General features: G+C 38.9%; 1 protein-coding gene across 1 annotated transcript in view; it reads left to right on the forward strand.

The window, feature by feature from the left end:
• Positions 1–393: 393 nt before the first annotated feature.
• ARHGAP15 (Rho GTPase activating protein 15) overlaps positions 394–17,907 on the forward strand; it is a 474,106-nt gene continuing 456,592 nt past the window's right edge. Inside the window, exons 1-2 of the mRNA XM_083348755.1 lie at positions 394–552; positions 8,806–8,986. Coding sequence (XP_083204881.1) covers positions 8,822–8,986 — 165 coding nt within the window. The 5' untranslated portion in view covers positions 394–552; positions 8,806–8,821. The remainder of the gene's footprint in view (positions 553–8,805; positions 8,987–17,907) is intronic.

The raw sequence follows: 17,907 nt of genomic DNA on the forward strand, positions 1-17,907 counted from the left end.
ACCAAGAAAGCAGAACTGGTCGCAGATGCCTGTTAAGTCTGTACAAAACTGAAAATCAAAATCTGTACCTTATCTATAGATTTTTCATTGTTAAAGCTGTGTTTCAAAAAAAAAGTAGTTAAAAAGGGGGGTGGAGGCATCTACCCCCAATATGCTTGATTTCTGAAACACTTTTTTTTTCTTCAGAAAGCAAAGCAACAGGAAGTTGAAATAATTTCAGCTCAGCTCATTCCTCTTTCTATTTCCTTTGAAACTTGTACAGTTTCTGAAACTGGGTAGTAAGTTGAACTCCAGGTTTTCACGCTAGGGCCTTGGCTCACTCTTTGAATCCTATTTAGTGCTGTGCTGTGACTGATTGGGGTGCTGAAGTCCTTTTGACAGGAAGTGGTTTTGCTGTATTTTTCTCCTTGACTGCTTTGTGCTTGCCTTAGATGGAACAAGATGTGTAGCCTTTAGAAGGAGGCCGTTTCATATTTCCCGCTTTCTTTTTAAAAAGCTGATACTGGTGGTTGTTTGGGGAAGATGAGAAAAACAGTGCACAGCAGAATATAGGTAAGGAAAGTTAATTTGCTTCTCAATCCTCATCTGCAACTTGTATGATACAGCCTGGAAGGGTGTAGAGAAAATTTTACTATGGCAGAAGATCTGAATATTTGGGATGGCATTTATACTGGGTGTGCAACTGGGAACATTGTCTGTCTGTCTGTCTGTCTGTCTGTCTGTCTGTCTGTCTGTCTATCTATCTATCTATCTATCTATCTATCTATCTATCTATCTATCTATTTATTCTATTAATTTTTTATGCTGCCCATCTCCCTTACAAAGTGATTCTGGGTGGCATAAAATCTTTTATATTTCAAAAGGTGTAGTTTTTCCCCATTAAAAAAAGCAAGCAGTTTGTTCTGGAAGTATGAACAGCAAGTGGTTTTAGTAAGAGCAGGGCTTTTTTCCTCACAGAACGCTCAGAACGGAGTTCCGGCACCTTTTTTGGATGGAACCTTGTAGGGTAGCCAAGGTGGGTTGTATGACATGTTTGAGTTCCAGCACCTTTTTCTTTTACAAAAAAAGCACTGAGTAAGAGGCTAGAGAGGGGATTGAAAGCAAAACTTATCTGTTCCAGCAGTCTGGCCTGGCCTGATAGCTCTAATCTGGGGTCCCAGCTTGTATTTTACTATTGTTTGTTTTCACTATTGTTCATTCTGTATGCCTACCTTATTCTGTACACCGCCCCGAGTCCCTCGGGAGAAGGGCGGTTTATAAAAACAAAAAAACAAACAAATAAATAAATAAACATGCTATGCTGGGGCAATAAAACTACAATTAGTATATTGGGGATTGGTTGTCCCACTGTTGAGGTTTACTAGAAACGGTAATTGACTTGGGAGGCCGGTGTGTGGTGTAGTTGGTTCACATGGTGTGGTAGGATGGAGGGTTTGTTGTCACTGTGTGTTGGGGGGAGAGAGCACGGGGGGGGGGAGACTCAGCTAATCTCAATGTACACATGTTGTACTTTGACAATAAAAGGTTTATTATTATTTATTATTAATCAACAGAGGGAGTATCAGTATAAATATATCTGGAATGCTTGTAGTGCAGAATGAACAATGGACTTAGCTACAGCAACATACAGTATTTGTCCTAATTTGGATGTAAATCAGCAATGCCTGAAAGTTGAAGCCTTATTGCAAAAGAGATCTCCAAACTGAGGCCAAGTAGGCACAAGTTGGTCTATAGAACTTATGCAGAGAAATATTCTGGAATACGTTGTAATTTCACCATATTCACATGGCACCTGTTTGCAGAAGTGTATTTTCAGTACTATCCAGCAACACTTTTCTAAGATAAAGGACAAACAAGAGTTTTTCATATTATTTAATGTATAATCCCTTAAACCATGGAAAATATAACAGATGCTCTTGGAATGTAAGAGCAACAGGGGTTTAACCCTATCCCCTGCCACATACAGATAGTCCTCAATTTATGATAATAATTGAGCCTAAAATTTATGTTGCTAAATAAGACAGTTTTTAAATGACTTTTGCCCCATCTTAAAACCTTTCAGGCCACAACTGTTAAGTGAATCACTGTAGTTGTTAAGTTAGGAACACAGTGAAGTGAATCTGGCTTTCCCCATTGACTTTTCTTATCAGAAAAGGTGATCAAAAGGTGATCACATGGGACTAGGAAACTGCAACCATCATCAATACACGCCAGTTGACAAGCATCCAAATTCTGATAATGTGGCCATGGAGATGCTGCAATGGTTATGTGGGAAAAACGGTCCTAAGTCACTTTTTTCAGTACTGTTATAAACTTTGAATGGTCACTAAAAAAATGGTTGTAAGTTGAGCACTCCCTGTACATAATACACTGCATGGGCAGGAAGCTCATATGCATGTTGGTGTCTTAACAGGCAGGATTCTAACCCTGTAACAACGCTAAGGAGAAATCAGTCTAGGCCTCCACAATTAGGTCTCCATTTTAATGGGTGCCATCAAAATGGTGCATGTTTTTTGGAATATGGTAGTAACATATTAACATATCTGAACCTTAAACTTTTCCCAAGAATTTATTTCACATACCTCTACAACCTCTACAAAGAATGTGTGGCCTAAATCAGGAGGCAAAGCTGTGGTGTTAGAAAACTGGTTGTAGAGGTATTATTGTCCTTGGTCTCTCACAAATAAACAAAGGGATCTCTGGTATATATTTCAAATTCCTAATTTATTCTCTAAGTGTTGTATACAAAACCATGGCAGTATGAATTCAACCACGTGAAAAATGGATGAAAATACCCCTAAATTTGTGGGGAAAGATATATCTGAAATCTTGTATCAAAATTTATATAAACCTTTGAGAGCAATTTCAATACTTAGTTCTCTTGAAGGTTTTAAATAGATTGAGAAGTTAATAATTAAATTTATGTAGATGGAGATTTTCTCTTTCAAAGCCATGGTTTAAAAAATGAATAGTTTTCGGAGAAGGGCGGGATATAAATGGAATTAAAATAAATTAAATAAATAAATAAATAAGTCCAGCCACAAACAGACCAATGCTAGTCCAAAGAGCCATGGCCAATGAGTCCACAAAGCACTTGAAAGTTTCCCAATCAGCATAAACCCACCAGGCAAAATTAAATCCACAATACAAAAGGGTTCACGAGACAAGAAAACTCCAAAGTTCACAAGGCATAATCCAAGTAAAGGCACAGTGTCAATCCAAAGCAAGGCAGAAATCATGATCAGAAAGCACACAGCTAGGAAACAAACACATTGTTCCCAGCATCACCTCCATCTGTCTGCCATGCTAAATAGTCAGCTTCTGTTGCAACCCATCCAGAAGGGTGAGGCTTTCTCCTCATGAGTAGTCTGGCTGAGCTTCGCTGTTACTGCCTTTTCTAAGCCCTACATATTCTTGGATCAAGTGCAGAAGGCAGTTCCTCTTCCTCATCATTGACCAGCTGCAGCTGTGTGGGTTTATTTATTTATTTATTTATTTAGTTATATTTATATACCGCCCTATTCCCTGAGGACTCAGGGCGGTTTACAGGAAATTAAAAAATCCCCCATACAAAAGTTAAAATGGGTTCCCCATCTAAGGTCTCAGGGCTGTCCTGCTGCAGTTGTGCTTCTGCCAAATCCCTCTCAGACAGCTGCTTGGAGCCATTGACCAACTCGCCGCCTGACATGGTTTATCCTCCCCCAAGCTGACATCTGGAGAGGTATCTGGGAAAACATCTGGGGGAGTCATCACACAACTGAGCCCAAAATTCCCATGGCTAAGCAAGACAATTGTTAAATGAGTTTTGTCCATTTTACCCTTCTTGTCACAGTGGTCATGTGAATCACTGCACTTGTTAAGTTCGTAATATGGTTATTAAATGAATCAGGCTTCCCCATTAACTTTGATTGTCAGAAGATTGCAAAAGGTGATCACATGACTGTGGAACACTACAACCATCATAAATATGAACCAGTTGTCAAACGTCTAAATTTTAATCATGTGATCCTGGGGATGCTCCAATGGTCGTAAGTATGGAAAATGGTCATAATTCACTTTTTTCAGCACTGATGTAACTTTGAATAGTCACTAAACAAATGGTTACCAACAAAAGTCACATGATCAGAATTCAGACACTTGGCAACTGGCATGTCTTTATGATGGTCACAGTGTCCCAGAGTCATGTGATCACCTTTTGCGACCTTCTGGCAATCAAAGTCAATGGATAAGCCAGATTCACTTAACAACTATGTTACTAACTTGACAACTGCAGTGATTGACTTAACAAAAATGTTCATAAAATGGAACAAAACTCATTTAACAACTGTCTCAGTAACAAATATTTTGGGCTAAATTGCGGTTATAAGTTGAGAAATATCTGTAGAGAAAACAGGTCAGAAGTATTCCTTAAGCCCATGAAAAGGAGATTGTATTAGGAAGAAACTCAGGGTTGCTCCTCCTTCATTCAGTGGGTTATAAGAGGGCTTTTTTCTGACTCAGAGGGGTATAAGACGGAGGGAAAATACGACAAAAACAGATTTGCAAGATTCTGTCACTAATCTGTCGTAATGAAATTTAGTTCAACTCTTCCGGTGGAGTCCCTTCTACTTCATAGGGACTGATACCCTTTTTCCATTCTTACACTGAAATGATAGGTTATTATTTTATTGGCAATAAGAAAAAGCAAGGGAAAAGGCACAATGGGATTCTTGAATCTTTTAAGATCTTAGCATGTTGAATTACTGTCAACTTTTCAACAAAAAGCCTGAGACAGGAGGCCATATCAGGAAGAGCCACATTAAAACAACAACAACAACAAAAACAGCTTGTTCAGCTTGAGGAGCGCTTGCATGGATTTGAAAAATGTTGCTCTGTATTTCATCCAGAAGATGGCATTCTTTGCATCCCAATGTCCATCTGTCCTGCAGCTCTTAGGCTTTTCTGATGAATTTCCAACGTAAGCACAAATTGGTCTGACAACCTATAGTTATGAGATCTGACAGATTTAATAATAGCCCAAGGTCCCAAGTAAGAAAAATATCGTGCTTGTGATATAAGTAAAATGGTAGAAGCTCAGAAACACTTGATGTGTCAGAGAAAATAGAAGCAGGTTTAGCACTTTTAAACTGCTGAATAGCATCTGAAAATTGAATGAATGTACGTGTTACACACACCTGCTCTGGTAATATTTTAGCAATTTAGTCCACTTCACTAAGCTCAGAATAAAACACTGCCATATTTCCTAGGATGGAAAAGGCAGTCTTTATGGTTAAGAGAGTAAACTTTATGTATAGCCTTTCTTACTGTTAATGAGAGAGCTGTGTAACTGAGATTGTTTCCATATGAATAATCTTGAAAGATATTACATCAAAGATTTGCAGTTCAGTTTTTTTTCCTGGGTGACAACTGTGAATTTCTACTATGTCCGCCTCTGAACATTTTGCATTATTTAAAGGTAAAGGTAAAGGTTCCCCCGCACATGCGTGCTAGTCATTTCCGACTCTAGGGGCCGGTGCTCATCTCCGTTTCAAAGCGAAGAGCCAGCGCTTGTCCGAGGACGTCTCTGTGGTCATGTGGCCAGCATGACTAGACGCCAAAGGCCCACGGAACGCTGTTACCTTCCCACCGTAGTGGTCCCTATTTTTCTACTTGCATTTTTTACGTGCTTTCGAACTGCTAGGTTGGCAGAAGCTGGGACGAGTAACAGGCGCTCACTCTGCTACGCGGCACTCGGGATTCGACCTGCCAAACTGCCGACCTTCTGATCGACAAGCTCAGCATCCTAACCCACTGAGCCACCGCGTCCCTTTTGCATTATTTAGATCAGACCAATTATATATATTGCTATTCCAGGTGTTATTTTGCATTCCCTATTTTCTTTCTTTAGAAAAATTCCCATTTTCTTTCTTTCCGGTCTTCCTTTCAGCAAAGACCTTTTGCACAGAATTGTGTCTGTGTAAATAACTGAAATATCTCAATTTTCATTTCTTGGTGGTTTTCTTTTCTTTTCTTTTCTCCTGTACCAAGTCTACAACTTCCAATATTTTATTTTTATTTTTGGGTGATTTCAAGTGATTCTCAAGATACACCTCAAAAGCCACACTTCCAAAGCCTTCTGCCTGCTTTCAGCCTCCCTGGATATTGTACAGGTTTTGCAAATATGCAAATACAAAGGATATAAGATTCCTATTCATAGTTTGAAGTTTTCTTCCACTGAGTTAGGAAAAAAATAATAATTGAAATTTTATTTGCCTTTTTATTTTTCCAACTCTTTTATCTTCTTCCATGATTAAGTATCCAAAATAAATAACATTTTTTGACTAAAATTCAAAAAAAATGGAAACAACTTTTTTCACTGATGGGATAACTGTGGATTTTTTTTCTGTACAAGCTGCTCTTACATGTACCTAAATATAAGGTGGTAAAATCACTGCTTAGGGTCTCGAGCACCTTCTAATCTAAAAGACTGTTGATAAAAATACAATATCCTGATCTCCAGCTAATTTGCAATCCATCTGCATTATACCTGAGCTATTTTAAGTTATTCAAGCCAATTGTGAGTGAAATCACATCCCATTATTTTCCCAGTTACTTTATTAAGAGTGCAGCAAGCTCTAGTTATTCTTTCAAATTCTAGGGATTTTTCAAAATCTGCTTACGGTAGGTAGTAGTGATTATTACTTCTGCGACTCTTAAACTGCAGTGAGTCTTGGACCCTTTACGCACGGCAGGAGAGAAAGTTAAACACCTTTCATATGCGCTGTCTCTGACGTATTCTTGGCATCACCTGGCATGACAAAGTTCCAAATAGCGCATTCCTGGAATGTACTGAAATTTCTAGCATGTATACACTATTGAAACAGTGATGTCTATGCTGGCTTGGGCATGTCGTGAGAATGGCTGATGGTTGGATTCCGAAAGATCTCCTGTATGGAGCACTAGTGCAGGGAAAGCGCCCCAGAAGGAGACCAGAGTTGCGATATAAGGATATCTGCAAGAGGGATCTAAAGGCCTTGGGAATGGACATTAACACTCGTGACCTCCCGGCTAGACTACTGCAACACTCTCTACATGGGGCTGCCCTTGAGGACCACGCGGAGGCTTCAACTGGTGCAGAATGCAGCCGCGCGAGTTGTTATGGGAGTTTCCCAATACTCCCGTGTAACACCTCTTCTCCGTGAGCTGCATTGGCTTCCGGTTGCCCTCCGGGTGAGATTCAAGGTGCTGGTAATGATCTATAAAGCTCTAAATGGCTTGGGTCCGGATTATCTAAGGGAACACCTGCTGCCGGCATCAACTTCCCATCGTCCTGTGCGCTCCCACAGGGAGGGCCTTCTCAGGGTGCCGGCGGTTAAGGAATGCCGGCGGGTGATCCCCAGAGGGAGGGCATTCTCTGGGCACACCTGCCCTTTGGAATGATTTACCGGTGGAACTTAGGACCGCCCCCGATCTGCGTTCATTTCGCTGGGACCTGAAAACCTGGTTTTTTTATTTATCAGGCCTGGACTGAAGGGGTTTTAGCTTTGAATATTGTTTTAATTGTTGGGCTTAAGTAATTTAATCTATTTTAATTTTATACTATTTTTATATTGTATTTTATGCTGCCCTGTAAACCGCCCTGAGTCCTTTGGGAATAGGGCAGTATAAAAATTTAACTAACTAAATTAATTAATTAATTAATTAACAGCTGGGAAACCTTGACCTCTGATTGCTCAGCTTGGAGGCTAAAGACGCAGCATGGCCTTCTCCAATTCGAAGAGACACTTGTGCAGCATGCTGAGGCAAAGAGGCAGTCCCAGAACCAGAGAAATCTGGGGGATGGACAGAGGATAGATTGTATCTGCCCTCAGTGTGGAAGGGACTGCCACTCTCGAATTGGCCTTTTTAGCCACACCAGATGCTGCTTTAGGACCTCTTTCCAGAGCATGATACCATAGCCTCTTGAGACTGAAGGATGCCAATGACTGAACAAGAGGTGTCTCTGTCTCCTTGTCCTTTTTTCCCGGGGCTTAAAAAACATTAGTGCAATCCAGCACAATAGACCTAAGAAATATTATTTGTTTTGTGTCCTAAGAACCTAAAATTTTCTGGATTCTATAACTCGTAACAGAAGAGGTTATCTTTCTTAATCACATATTTAAAGGAGGGTCAAATAAAAACTTGATACATCATCAAAATATTGCTGAATTATTGACTGAGGAGCTTCTTGTCTGAAGTTAACATTTCCTGTTTAATGCCACTACTAATATTAAAAGTCCAATTCTCATGTACCACAGCATCATCAGGCTACATATATATTAAATTGGTTATTATGTATTCTACCTTTACATCATCTTTCTGAATGTCAAAACAAATGTTTTACAAGTCTATTTAAAAAAAATCAGGATGACCCTTTATGAAGGCCTAAATGTAACTTCCACCTTCTGGCACAATTGGTGGAGGCCAAATAAGTCTTTTTCTGCCTTTGAGCAAACTTGAGACGTCTATCTCAGATGTGAGTATGAGAAGACCAAAGGCAAACTCTACTGCCTGCCAGCTGGCTGTAGTAGAAGATTTGCTGTAAGATTACAGGACAGAGGAATGGCTGTGGAGATAAGAATAATCTTTTATGGAAACTGCACTCTTCCAGGATAGTTTGGATGGTTTGGTGAATAATAAAAGTGCCCCACTGATGCTGTTGTTAAGATATCCTGGTATCCTGAGCTATCCTATTGGCTTTACAGTTTTCTCCTTGTTGGTTAAAAGGGATTCCAGGCTGGCTTAGTGCAAAGTGTGTTAAGCATGTTTAACTGTTATATTTTGCAGATTTGACATATTAATCATGCAGCAGTTAGCAGCTTCAGATCTCAGCGTAGGAAAGCTACATCCTTCCCCCGAAAGCACAGGGGCTGTTCAGATGAGGATCAAAAGTCCCAGCAACACCCATGACAGGTCCAGCCAAAGCAAATCTATGGTATTCTCTGAGAATCTGAAAGTCATTGAGTCTGTAAGTACTGATCCCAATTGGCCTTTTAAATTTGTTCACCAGATACGTGGGCAAAGATCGACATTTTTTTCCTGTTTTTTTTTTAAATTCAAAGAACACAATGTTCCCCAATAATGTTTCAAGAGCAGGTAGATTCCCTGATCAATATTGGGAGCACCGCAATTTAAAAAAAAACCTTATAACATCTGATCTTGTGATTAAATGAAGTTGCAGAGCCAAAAAGACTGCAGTCACTAGGAGGGGTTTGGTTGAGTGAAAAAGGGGGCAGTTACCCATGTGTGTGGCTCTTCCTGCTACTAAGTAAATGCAAGAACCCCACATTTTGCTCCTGCAGATCTTAGAAAAATCCTTTCCAAATGTTTCTAAAGCATATTCTTATACTGTAAAATGAAATGAAATGAAAACTGGTAGAAATCATTACAATCCTCCCCCCATCATTTTCCACACATTTTTGCTTTCTGTCTTTCACTCATTCTACAGCAATCTGCCTATAAAGATACTGGGGAAAGGTTTCCAATCTACTATCTGAGAAAACTATAGTATCATTTTGGCAGGCCTCTGGATTAGACCACCTAGGGAATTTTCAATAAAACAAAACCATTGCAGTAATGTTTCTCCTTGTTCTTTCTTAAAACGGTGACTTAAAAAGATATGTTGGTTGGCAGTTCTGGGAACAGTAGGAATGTCCTGGAGAACTATCAGAGCTGTAGTTTCCCATCCATTTCTTGACTTAAGTCATTAACCAAAGCAGCCAAGGCTGTTTTTGTCCTTTAGATTGGAATGGGTGAAGTCTCTCATCAAAGTCTATCTAGAATGGAAGGTTTTCTAAAACCTTTATCAAAGCCCGATTTCCCCCCCCCTTAAAGTTCTAATAACTGCTTTTTAGCTGTAGGACGTATATTCCCCACCTATATTCTTTTTATGATCCATACTAAAAGTGGAGACCAGACTACATAAAGGCCATAAATTTTATTTATTTTATTTATTTAGTTATATTTATATACCGCCCTATTCCCTGAGGACTCAGGGCGGTTTACAGGGAATTAAAAATCCAAAATACAAAAATTAAGAACAAATTAAAAAGTATTAAATTAACCCTGTAGTCAGTTAAAAAACCCCAAATTAAAAATTCTTCCTCAGTCTGGGCCCGAGAGCTGAAAAAGCCAGGTCTTCAGGCCCCGGCGGAATGATCGGAGGTCGGGGGCAGTCCTCAGCTCCACCGGCAGCTGGTTCCAGAGGGCAGGCGCTCCCACTGAGAAGGCCCTATCCCTGGGTGTCACCCGCCGGCAATCTCTCACCGGCGGAACCCTGAGCAGACCCTCCCTGTGGGAGCGCACTGGGCGAAGGGCGTTTGATGCCGGCAGCAAGTGTTCCCTCAAATATCCCGGACCCAGGCCATGTAGGGCTTTATAGGTGATAACCAGCACCTTGAATTTCACCCGGAGGGCAACCGGAAGCCAATGCAGCTCGCGGAGTAGAGGTGTTACATGGGAGTATCGGGAAACCCCCATTACAACTCGCGCGGCCGCATTCTGCACCAGTTGAAGCCTCCGAGTGGTCTTCAAGGGCAGCCCCATGTAGAGAGCGTTACAGTAGTCCAAACGGGAGGTCACAAGCGCATGAGTGACTGTGCGTAGGGCGTCCCGGTCCAGATAGGGACGCAACTGGCGCACCAGGCGAACCTGTGCAAAAGCCCCCCTGGTCACGGCTCCTATGTGATCTTCAAAATTGAGCCGTGAATCCAGGAGGACGCCCAAGTTGCGAGCCCTATCAACGGGGGGTAACACCTCACCCCCCCATCATTAGAGGTGGAATAACATGGTTAACCCGGGACGCCGATACGCACAGCCACTCGGTCTTGGCGGGATTGAGACGAAGCCTGTTTCTCCCCATCCAGACCCGAACCGCCTCCAGGCACCGGGACATCACGGTGAGGGCATCACTGGGTTGGTTCGGGGTGGAAAGAAAGAGTTGGGTATCATCAGCGTACTGGTGATACCCCACCCCAAAACCACGAATGATCTCGCCCAGCGGCTTCATGTAGATGTTGAACAGGAGAGGTGAGAGAACCGACCCCTGAGGAACTCCACAAATGAGAGACCTCGGGGCGGATCTCTGCCCTCCTGTCAACACCGACTGCGAGCGGCCCCGGAGGTAGGAGGAGAACCACCGTAAAACGGTGCCTCCCACTCCCAACCCCCTGAGACGCCGCATAAATGAATGGCCACAAATCCCATGTTGCCTGAAATTTAGATATTTAGCTAATTGTTTCACTAGAGTGAGTTCCCCCAAAAATTCTAAAGAATTATATAAACCAGAGGTCTTCAAACTTGGCTCTTTTATGACTTGTGGACTTCAACTCCCAGAATTCCTCAGCTGGCTGAGGACTTCTGGGAGCTGACATCCACAAGTCTTAAACTTGTCAAGGTTGCAGACCCCTGCATTAGAGGATATTTAGAAGTGATTGCATAAAAGGTCTGAGTCATTTGTTTATTTCAAGTAAATATCAAAATAAAGTTGGAATGCTAGCTAAAATGGAAGGGAACCTCTTTGATGACTTTTTAAAAAATCCTAATTAAACCCTATCATAATGAAATATGAGATCATTAGGTAAAGGTAAAGGTTACCCCGCACATGCGTGCTAGTCGTTTCCAACTCTAGGGGCTGGTGCTCATCTCCGTTTCAAAGCCGAAGAGCCAGCGCTTGTCCGAGGACGTCTCTGTGGTCATGTGGCTGGCATGACTAGACGCCAAAGGCGCACAAAATGCTGTTACCTTCCCACCGTAGTGGTCCCTATTTTTCTACTTGCATTTTTACGTGCTTTCGAACTGCTAGGTTGGCAGAAGCTGGGACGAGTAACAAGCGCTCACTCTGTTACGCAGCACTCGGGATTCGACCCGCCAAACTGCCAACCTTCTGATCGACAAGCTCAGCGTCCTAACCCACTGAGCCACCGCGTCCCTATGAGATCATTACATTCAAATAAAAATAAAAATAAATAAATACAAAATCAAGTTTTCCCCTCCCCCACCCCCCCAAAAAAGACAGGCCTAAAATTTCAATTCCATTATACATTTCCTTAATTCTTATGCCCTGACCTTTTTTCATCTTGGTTTGAAAAGAAAAACAAGTTTAATATTTTTCCAGATACTAAAGGTTGGAGTGAGCACTGCAATGGTTGTAGTGACTTAAAACCTAAATGTGGGGGCAGGATTGTTCATGTCATAGGGTGGCATGGGATTCTGTCTGATTTTTATTTTGTAGAGCTTTTTTTTTTAACCTAAAAAGCAAGTAAATATGCCATCGATTATCCTCTGTCACAACATTTTTGAGAGAGTGGTTAGGATTGTCGAAAAGAATGAGCTTCAGATTTTTCACCCCAGACCTGATTTTCTTTGGGTGTGACTTACAATCTGTGCTGGCCCTAAAGAAGTGACACATATCCCTGAAAAAAATACATTTGACAAGTGAGCTCTCAATAAGGATTTGGTAATGCTATGTCTTTCCTTGCAGAACAATGGGAAAATCTTAGAGATTTTATTTTGTCAAAAGGAAGACAAAACAGTTGCCTGAACTCTTTTGCTGTGAATATTAGACAGGTGATAATAAATATTAGGTAAATATAAGAAATGATGTGGTATTTGGTAGGGATGCTTCACTTTTGGAAGCTGTGATGGGAAGGGATTTCATTTCACTTGTGGATCTCTTTGCCTTCAAGCAAGAAGTCTTTTGAAAGTTGAGATTACAAAACAAGTGTTTGTCACTAAAGGCCTGTGCAAGTATTGGAACTTGCTTCTCAGATATTGCATAAAATTTCACAAACAGAAAGAAAAAAAAAGGAGAGGGGGGAGACCCTTTCTAGAAGAAATGAAGATCCTTCACAAAATTTTGCAGTAGAGGGAATTACAAAGAGTTAAAATCTGGAATCTGAGCTGCCCCTAATTTTTAAGCAGCAGAAAGAGCCAAATGGCTGTGGATTTATTTATTTATTACCTCTTCTGAAAAGATTTACATGCTAATACTTCAGAGGTGAACTCGGCTACCAGTCATATCCTTTCCCCTTTCCTCATCCTGTGTTACTAAACGAACTGATTGGTATGAGCCTCCCTTGGTTAATTTTCCTCTGTAATGGCTGCAACTTGCAGCTGAGGCCATATGATGTTGCAAAATTATTTATGCAATGTTAGTCACTGGTTTTGGATTCTAGCTGTGTTTTTCAGCTCCCAGCAAACAAGCCAGAGCTCCAAAACTATAGGAGGAGGAGCTTACCAAAAAGACAACACAGATAGACATGCAGGTACTCTTGCCGTCCCTCATCAGAGCCATGCAAAAGTATTGATTAGCTAGTCTCCGGATATGATGGATCCTTATGAAGAGCAGAGGAAATAAACAGACTGCAGAGCGAGTGTGTTGCTTACTGTCATTATCTCCACGTTCAAATGCAAAATTAACCACAGCATAGTTCAAAAATATGTGATTTTAATTATTCTTCTCATAGTTAGCTGAAGAGAAATGCGTAGTTCAGAAAAGCTGGCATGACACTTGGAGAACAGGAGGAAAAGTCCTTCCATCTCAGCCCAGTAACTGATGAAACATTCATTTCCTTAACGTTCTAATTTAAAACTGTCACTTGCTTGTGACACATTTGCACGTAGTACTTAAAAAAAACAACACACACACAGGCACATCACCAGCCCAAATCCCATAATTGAGATCTAACATAATTCTTCAGCAACTGAGTGAAAAGCGTATTTATAGCAATATATTTGGAAATAGTATAATATATTAACAGTTAGAGTTGTACCTTTCAAAAAGTTTAAAAGTTAAGTATATTTAATGATGCCTAACATATTTTATTGGCTGTGTTTAACAAAAGGCACTAGGCTGCAGTTGTTTTTGACAAGCATGAAAACATCACAGCATGAAACTGCAAAAGGAATTATGTAGAGAAATTACAAGTGATCCATCTCTCAGTGAATTATCCACCTCAATAGCCTGCAGAACTCAGCTACCAATTAACACCTACTTTATTACATGTTGGGATGTACTTAATAACTTTCATGTGTTTATGCACTATTACCTTGACTGATGCCTCTTGTACAATTAGGCATAATTGGCATATCAATATGCAAAAGTTAAAAGGATTAACCCTCTTAAAACTAATGAGCATTTCTGTATCCAGCTGCTAAATGAGACAAAATTAGCATTTTTCACTTTTGGGCAGGATTTTATCACGCAGTTTCTCACTGTTGGTAATACCTTGTTACATAACTTTTTGGTGTGGATGGGGAAGTTGGGGTGAGCAGGTGGTGAAGAACAAGGATGGGTGGGTGGAAGGACACCAAAAATGCTCCTTAAAAGTTGTATCGTCCAAAACATTTTGCATAAGCAACTACAACTGAGCGTCTTTTGGAAAAGTTGTGTTTTCTTAGCAGCTAATTATAGAGATGCAGAATATGTCGTTTCTCCATGCAAACTTGGCTCTGATATAAAGGACGGAAAGCTTGCCATACTAATTCTCCCATTCTTTCTAGTTTGTTTGTTGTTTTTTTTTAAAAAAAACTCTCTTTCTCTCTTGTGCACACTCTTTTTCCTGTGCAAAGTTTTCTGACTAGATATTGACAGAATGAAAAATATGTTGGCATATTTGGTTGAGTGAGTCTGTTAAGTGGCTGGTAAAAGACAAAAAAAAGAGACCAAAATCTGAAGCAAAAAAAATCCAATATTTCAATCATGGTGCTGATGAAATTACAAGGATATGGACGGAAACCGTTTACATTGAAGTCATGATGGATTGCCAATGGAGCAGAACAGAAAAGTGTGATTCGAAAGGAATCTCATTAAGGACTTCCGGGAAAGAATTAGTGAAGTGAAGACAGCTCCGCTACAAGCGGAGTCAATGATTGCAGCAAAATGAAGAGCTGGTGAGTAGACTGGCTCTTTGTAATTCCTTTTCAGACAAGGAGAGGACTTAAGATCACCCACCAGCACTCCATACAGCTGCTTCTCATGAGGACATTGCAAGAAAGTGGTGTCCAGCAGGTTTAGAATTCTGGTAGAATGAGGAAGTAGACATTTTTGCTCAAACTTTGATTGTCACACTTATGGTTATTATTCACATACTTTCCTTTCTAATCACATTTGGAAATTGTTGGTTATGTGCTTTCTAGATATTGGCAAGTTTCAGGGCACTAGGTGAGTTTTTTTCAATCCTTACTGGAAGTTTTAAATGCAAGTCTCTTTTTTAAATAAACAGAAATCGGATTGTTAGGACATTAATTTTGGAAAGTTACAACTAGGGGTCCAAATAGATTTGAAGTAAGATTTTGAAATTACCTATAATAATTCTTCCTGAGGGAAGATGTTGTTGCTTTGATGAAGATTGGGCATGAGAGGAAAACATAAGTAACTAAAAGTTACAATTAAAGGAAAAGGACACTTAAATTTAACTAATACAGAATGAAGTAAAATTATTTAACCTTGGACATATTGAAGGATATTTATGAAAAATGGAGCCAGAAGTTAATTATAAGGATGCCTACCTTTATAGATATACTGTCTTTAAAAGATGTTAAGGAAGAAGAAGAAAATTTACCAGAAAAGATACGATGATATGAAAGTGGATTTAAAAATGACAAGCTAAAAGAATGATATGGAAAAAGATGCTATACTGGGTATACAAATGAAACTGGCTAATGTGTTAATAATATAAAATAACAAAATAAATAACAAAACCAAAGGGCAACGTGAATAATTTGTTTATACTGTATTTACAAAAAAAGATTTGTTATGGTTTTGGGGAATTTTGTGAGAAAGAAATGGAAATAAATGAAGTTCTAGCACATTATTTAAAGGGATGGAAATTCAAGATTGTTAAATGTAAAAGAAGAGAATATAAAGTTGGCTTATTTAATCAAGTTGAAAATAGATGTGTTGTTATCTCCGTTTAGTGAACTTTTACTGACCAGGACTGAATGAGGTTTTAAGGATTTGTTTATTGTTAAGAGATTAAATATGGAAACAAGAGATCATTTGTTGTATTTTAAGAGGAAGTGATAAGCTACTAAAATTATTCATAATTATTCAGATGAAGAGCAAAAGCCATTTCTTTGTCTTTTTCTCTTTTTTACTATTTTTTCTTTCTTTTCTATTTTTCTTTCTATTTTCTTGTTTCAATTTTTCTTTCTTTTTTCTTTTTTATGCTATTTATTCTTTTTGGCATTCATTTTTACCCTTTTAATTGTAATATTTTATAAAATTATTATAAAGAATAAGAAATCTCAATAAAGTTTTGCCTTTACAAATCTAATCTAGATTTTTTCCCCTCTTTCCCACATTTTTTAAAAAAATAAATTCTATTCAATGCATTTAAGAGGTTCACATCGTAAAGTAGAGTTGTGAGATCCCCTGGGTACATATATTTGGCAAAAATGGAAGTATAATTCATAGGCAGCATAATCTAATAGGAATTAGATTAAAATAGATTAAAGATTTAGATTAAAATAAAAGCAGCTGAAATTTGCTCTAACTAGTTCATAATAAAATATGAAGCTTTCTTTTAGATTTATTTTTTTTTAGTATTTTCTACTGAATAAGCATTCTGGAACTAAGTTTTCTATAAATCTGCATGATAGTGGTAATTCCACTTTGAGGAAAAAAGTATGCAATATTCTCTGCAGGAGAGAGGTATTGATATTAATTATTTATATATGCATTCCTCAGGATTTTATTTTATAATCATAAGAACACTGCTATTACTATGGATATAGGATGGAGACAAGATTTGATGAGGGCCAGTTCTAAGGCAAAAGTTCAAGGTTTATTAAATTATTTTCTAATTTATTCAAAGTTATTTAAAGGTACAAAATACTTTAATTATTGTACTGAAATTTTTAATAATATTGAAATGTAGTATCATTTCTTAGAATATTTATATCAGGGAAGAATTTTAACCAATATAATGAGGTAGACATTTTTTCTTTAATGTGATTTTTTTAAAAGTATTAATCCTTACAAAAACCACAGGGGAATACATCAGAAAAGAAATTTTTATTATTATTACCTAATGCAAGGAGGAATATTGCTTGTAATCAGTGGTGGGATTCAGCCGGTTCACACCATTTCGGCAGAACCGGTAGCTTATTTTTTGTTGCTCAGGCCCAGAATGGACTTCCGGAAGTGGCATCCACACAGAGAACCGGTTGTTCACATATTTGAATCCCACCACTGCTTGTAACACAATTGTTTCTGCAATTGCTGCATATATATTAAACTGAGAATGTTGAGAATGTATCTGAGAAAATAATGTGCAAAATGGAACTCAAATAAATCTTAATAATCTGTCTGAAAATGTATGCAGTTTAATAAATTAATCAATAAAGCAAATTAATCAATCAACCAGAAGCTCTTTCAGTGAAAACTCTGGTTATTTTCCATTGTAGTCATATTTGGAATGGTTTATATTAAGCTCGCAGCTTAAGGCCTTCTGACTCTGGGCCAGTTGTTCTTTGCCAGGTCACTGAATTTGTCTAATGCTTTAAAAGCTGCTACTCACTGTATCTAAATAAAAAGGGGGACAATGCAAACCATTGAAATAGTAAAATTGGGATGAAGGTTTTCTGAAGGCACCCATTATTTACCAAAATTCATGTGATATAGTAGTAGAATATAAGATTTTCTCATATCTGTGTACATTCTTGTGTCTTCTCTCTTTTTGAGTGATTAGATATTTTTCTAATGGTGATGCTCTGCTATTTTTGAATTCTGCATGACAAGGAAGATGGAGGTAACAGTGTGGAGAGATTTCAAATATCTCTTGTAAAAGTGGGATTTCTAGCTGGCAATAGGGAGCAGAAAGATGCTAAAAAAATCTTTTTGTGGCCTGGTCTCCCTTCCAGTATAATAGAAAATACCCATATCAC

The sequence above is a fragment of the Vipera ursinii genome, assembly GCF_947247035.1.
Source record: "Vipera ursinii genome assembly, chromosome: 1".
Taxonomy (NCBI): domain Eukaryota; kingdom Metazoa; phylum Chordata; class Lepidosauria; order Squamata; family Viperidae; genus Vipera; species Vipera ursinii.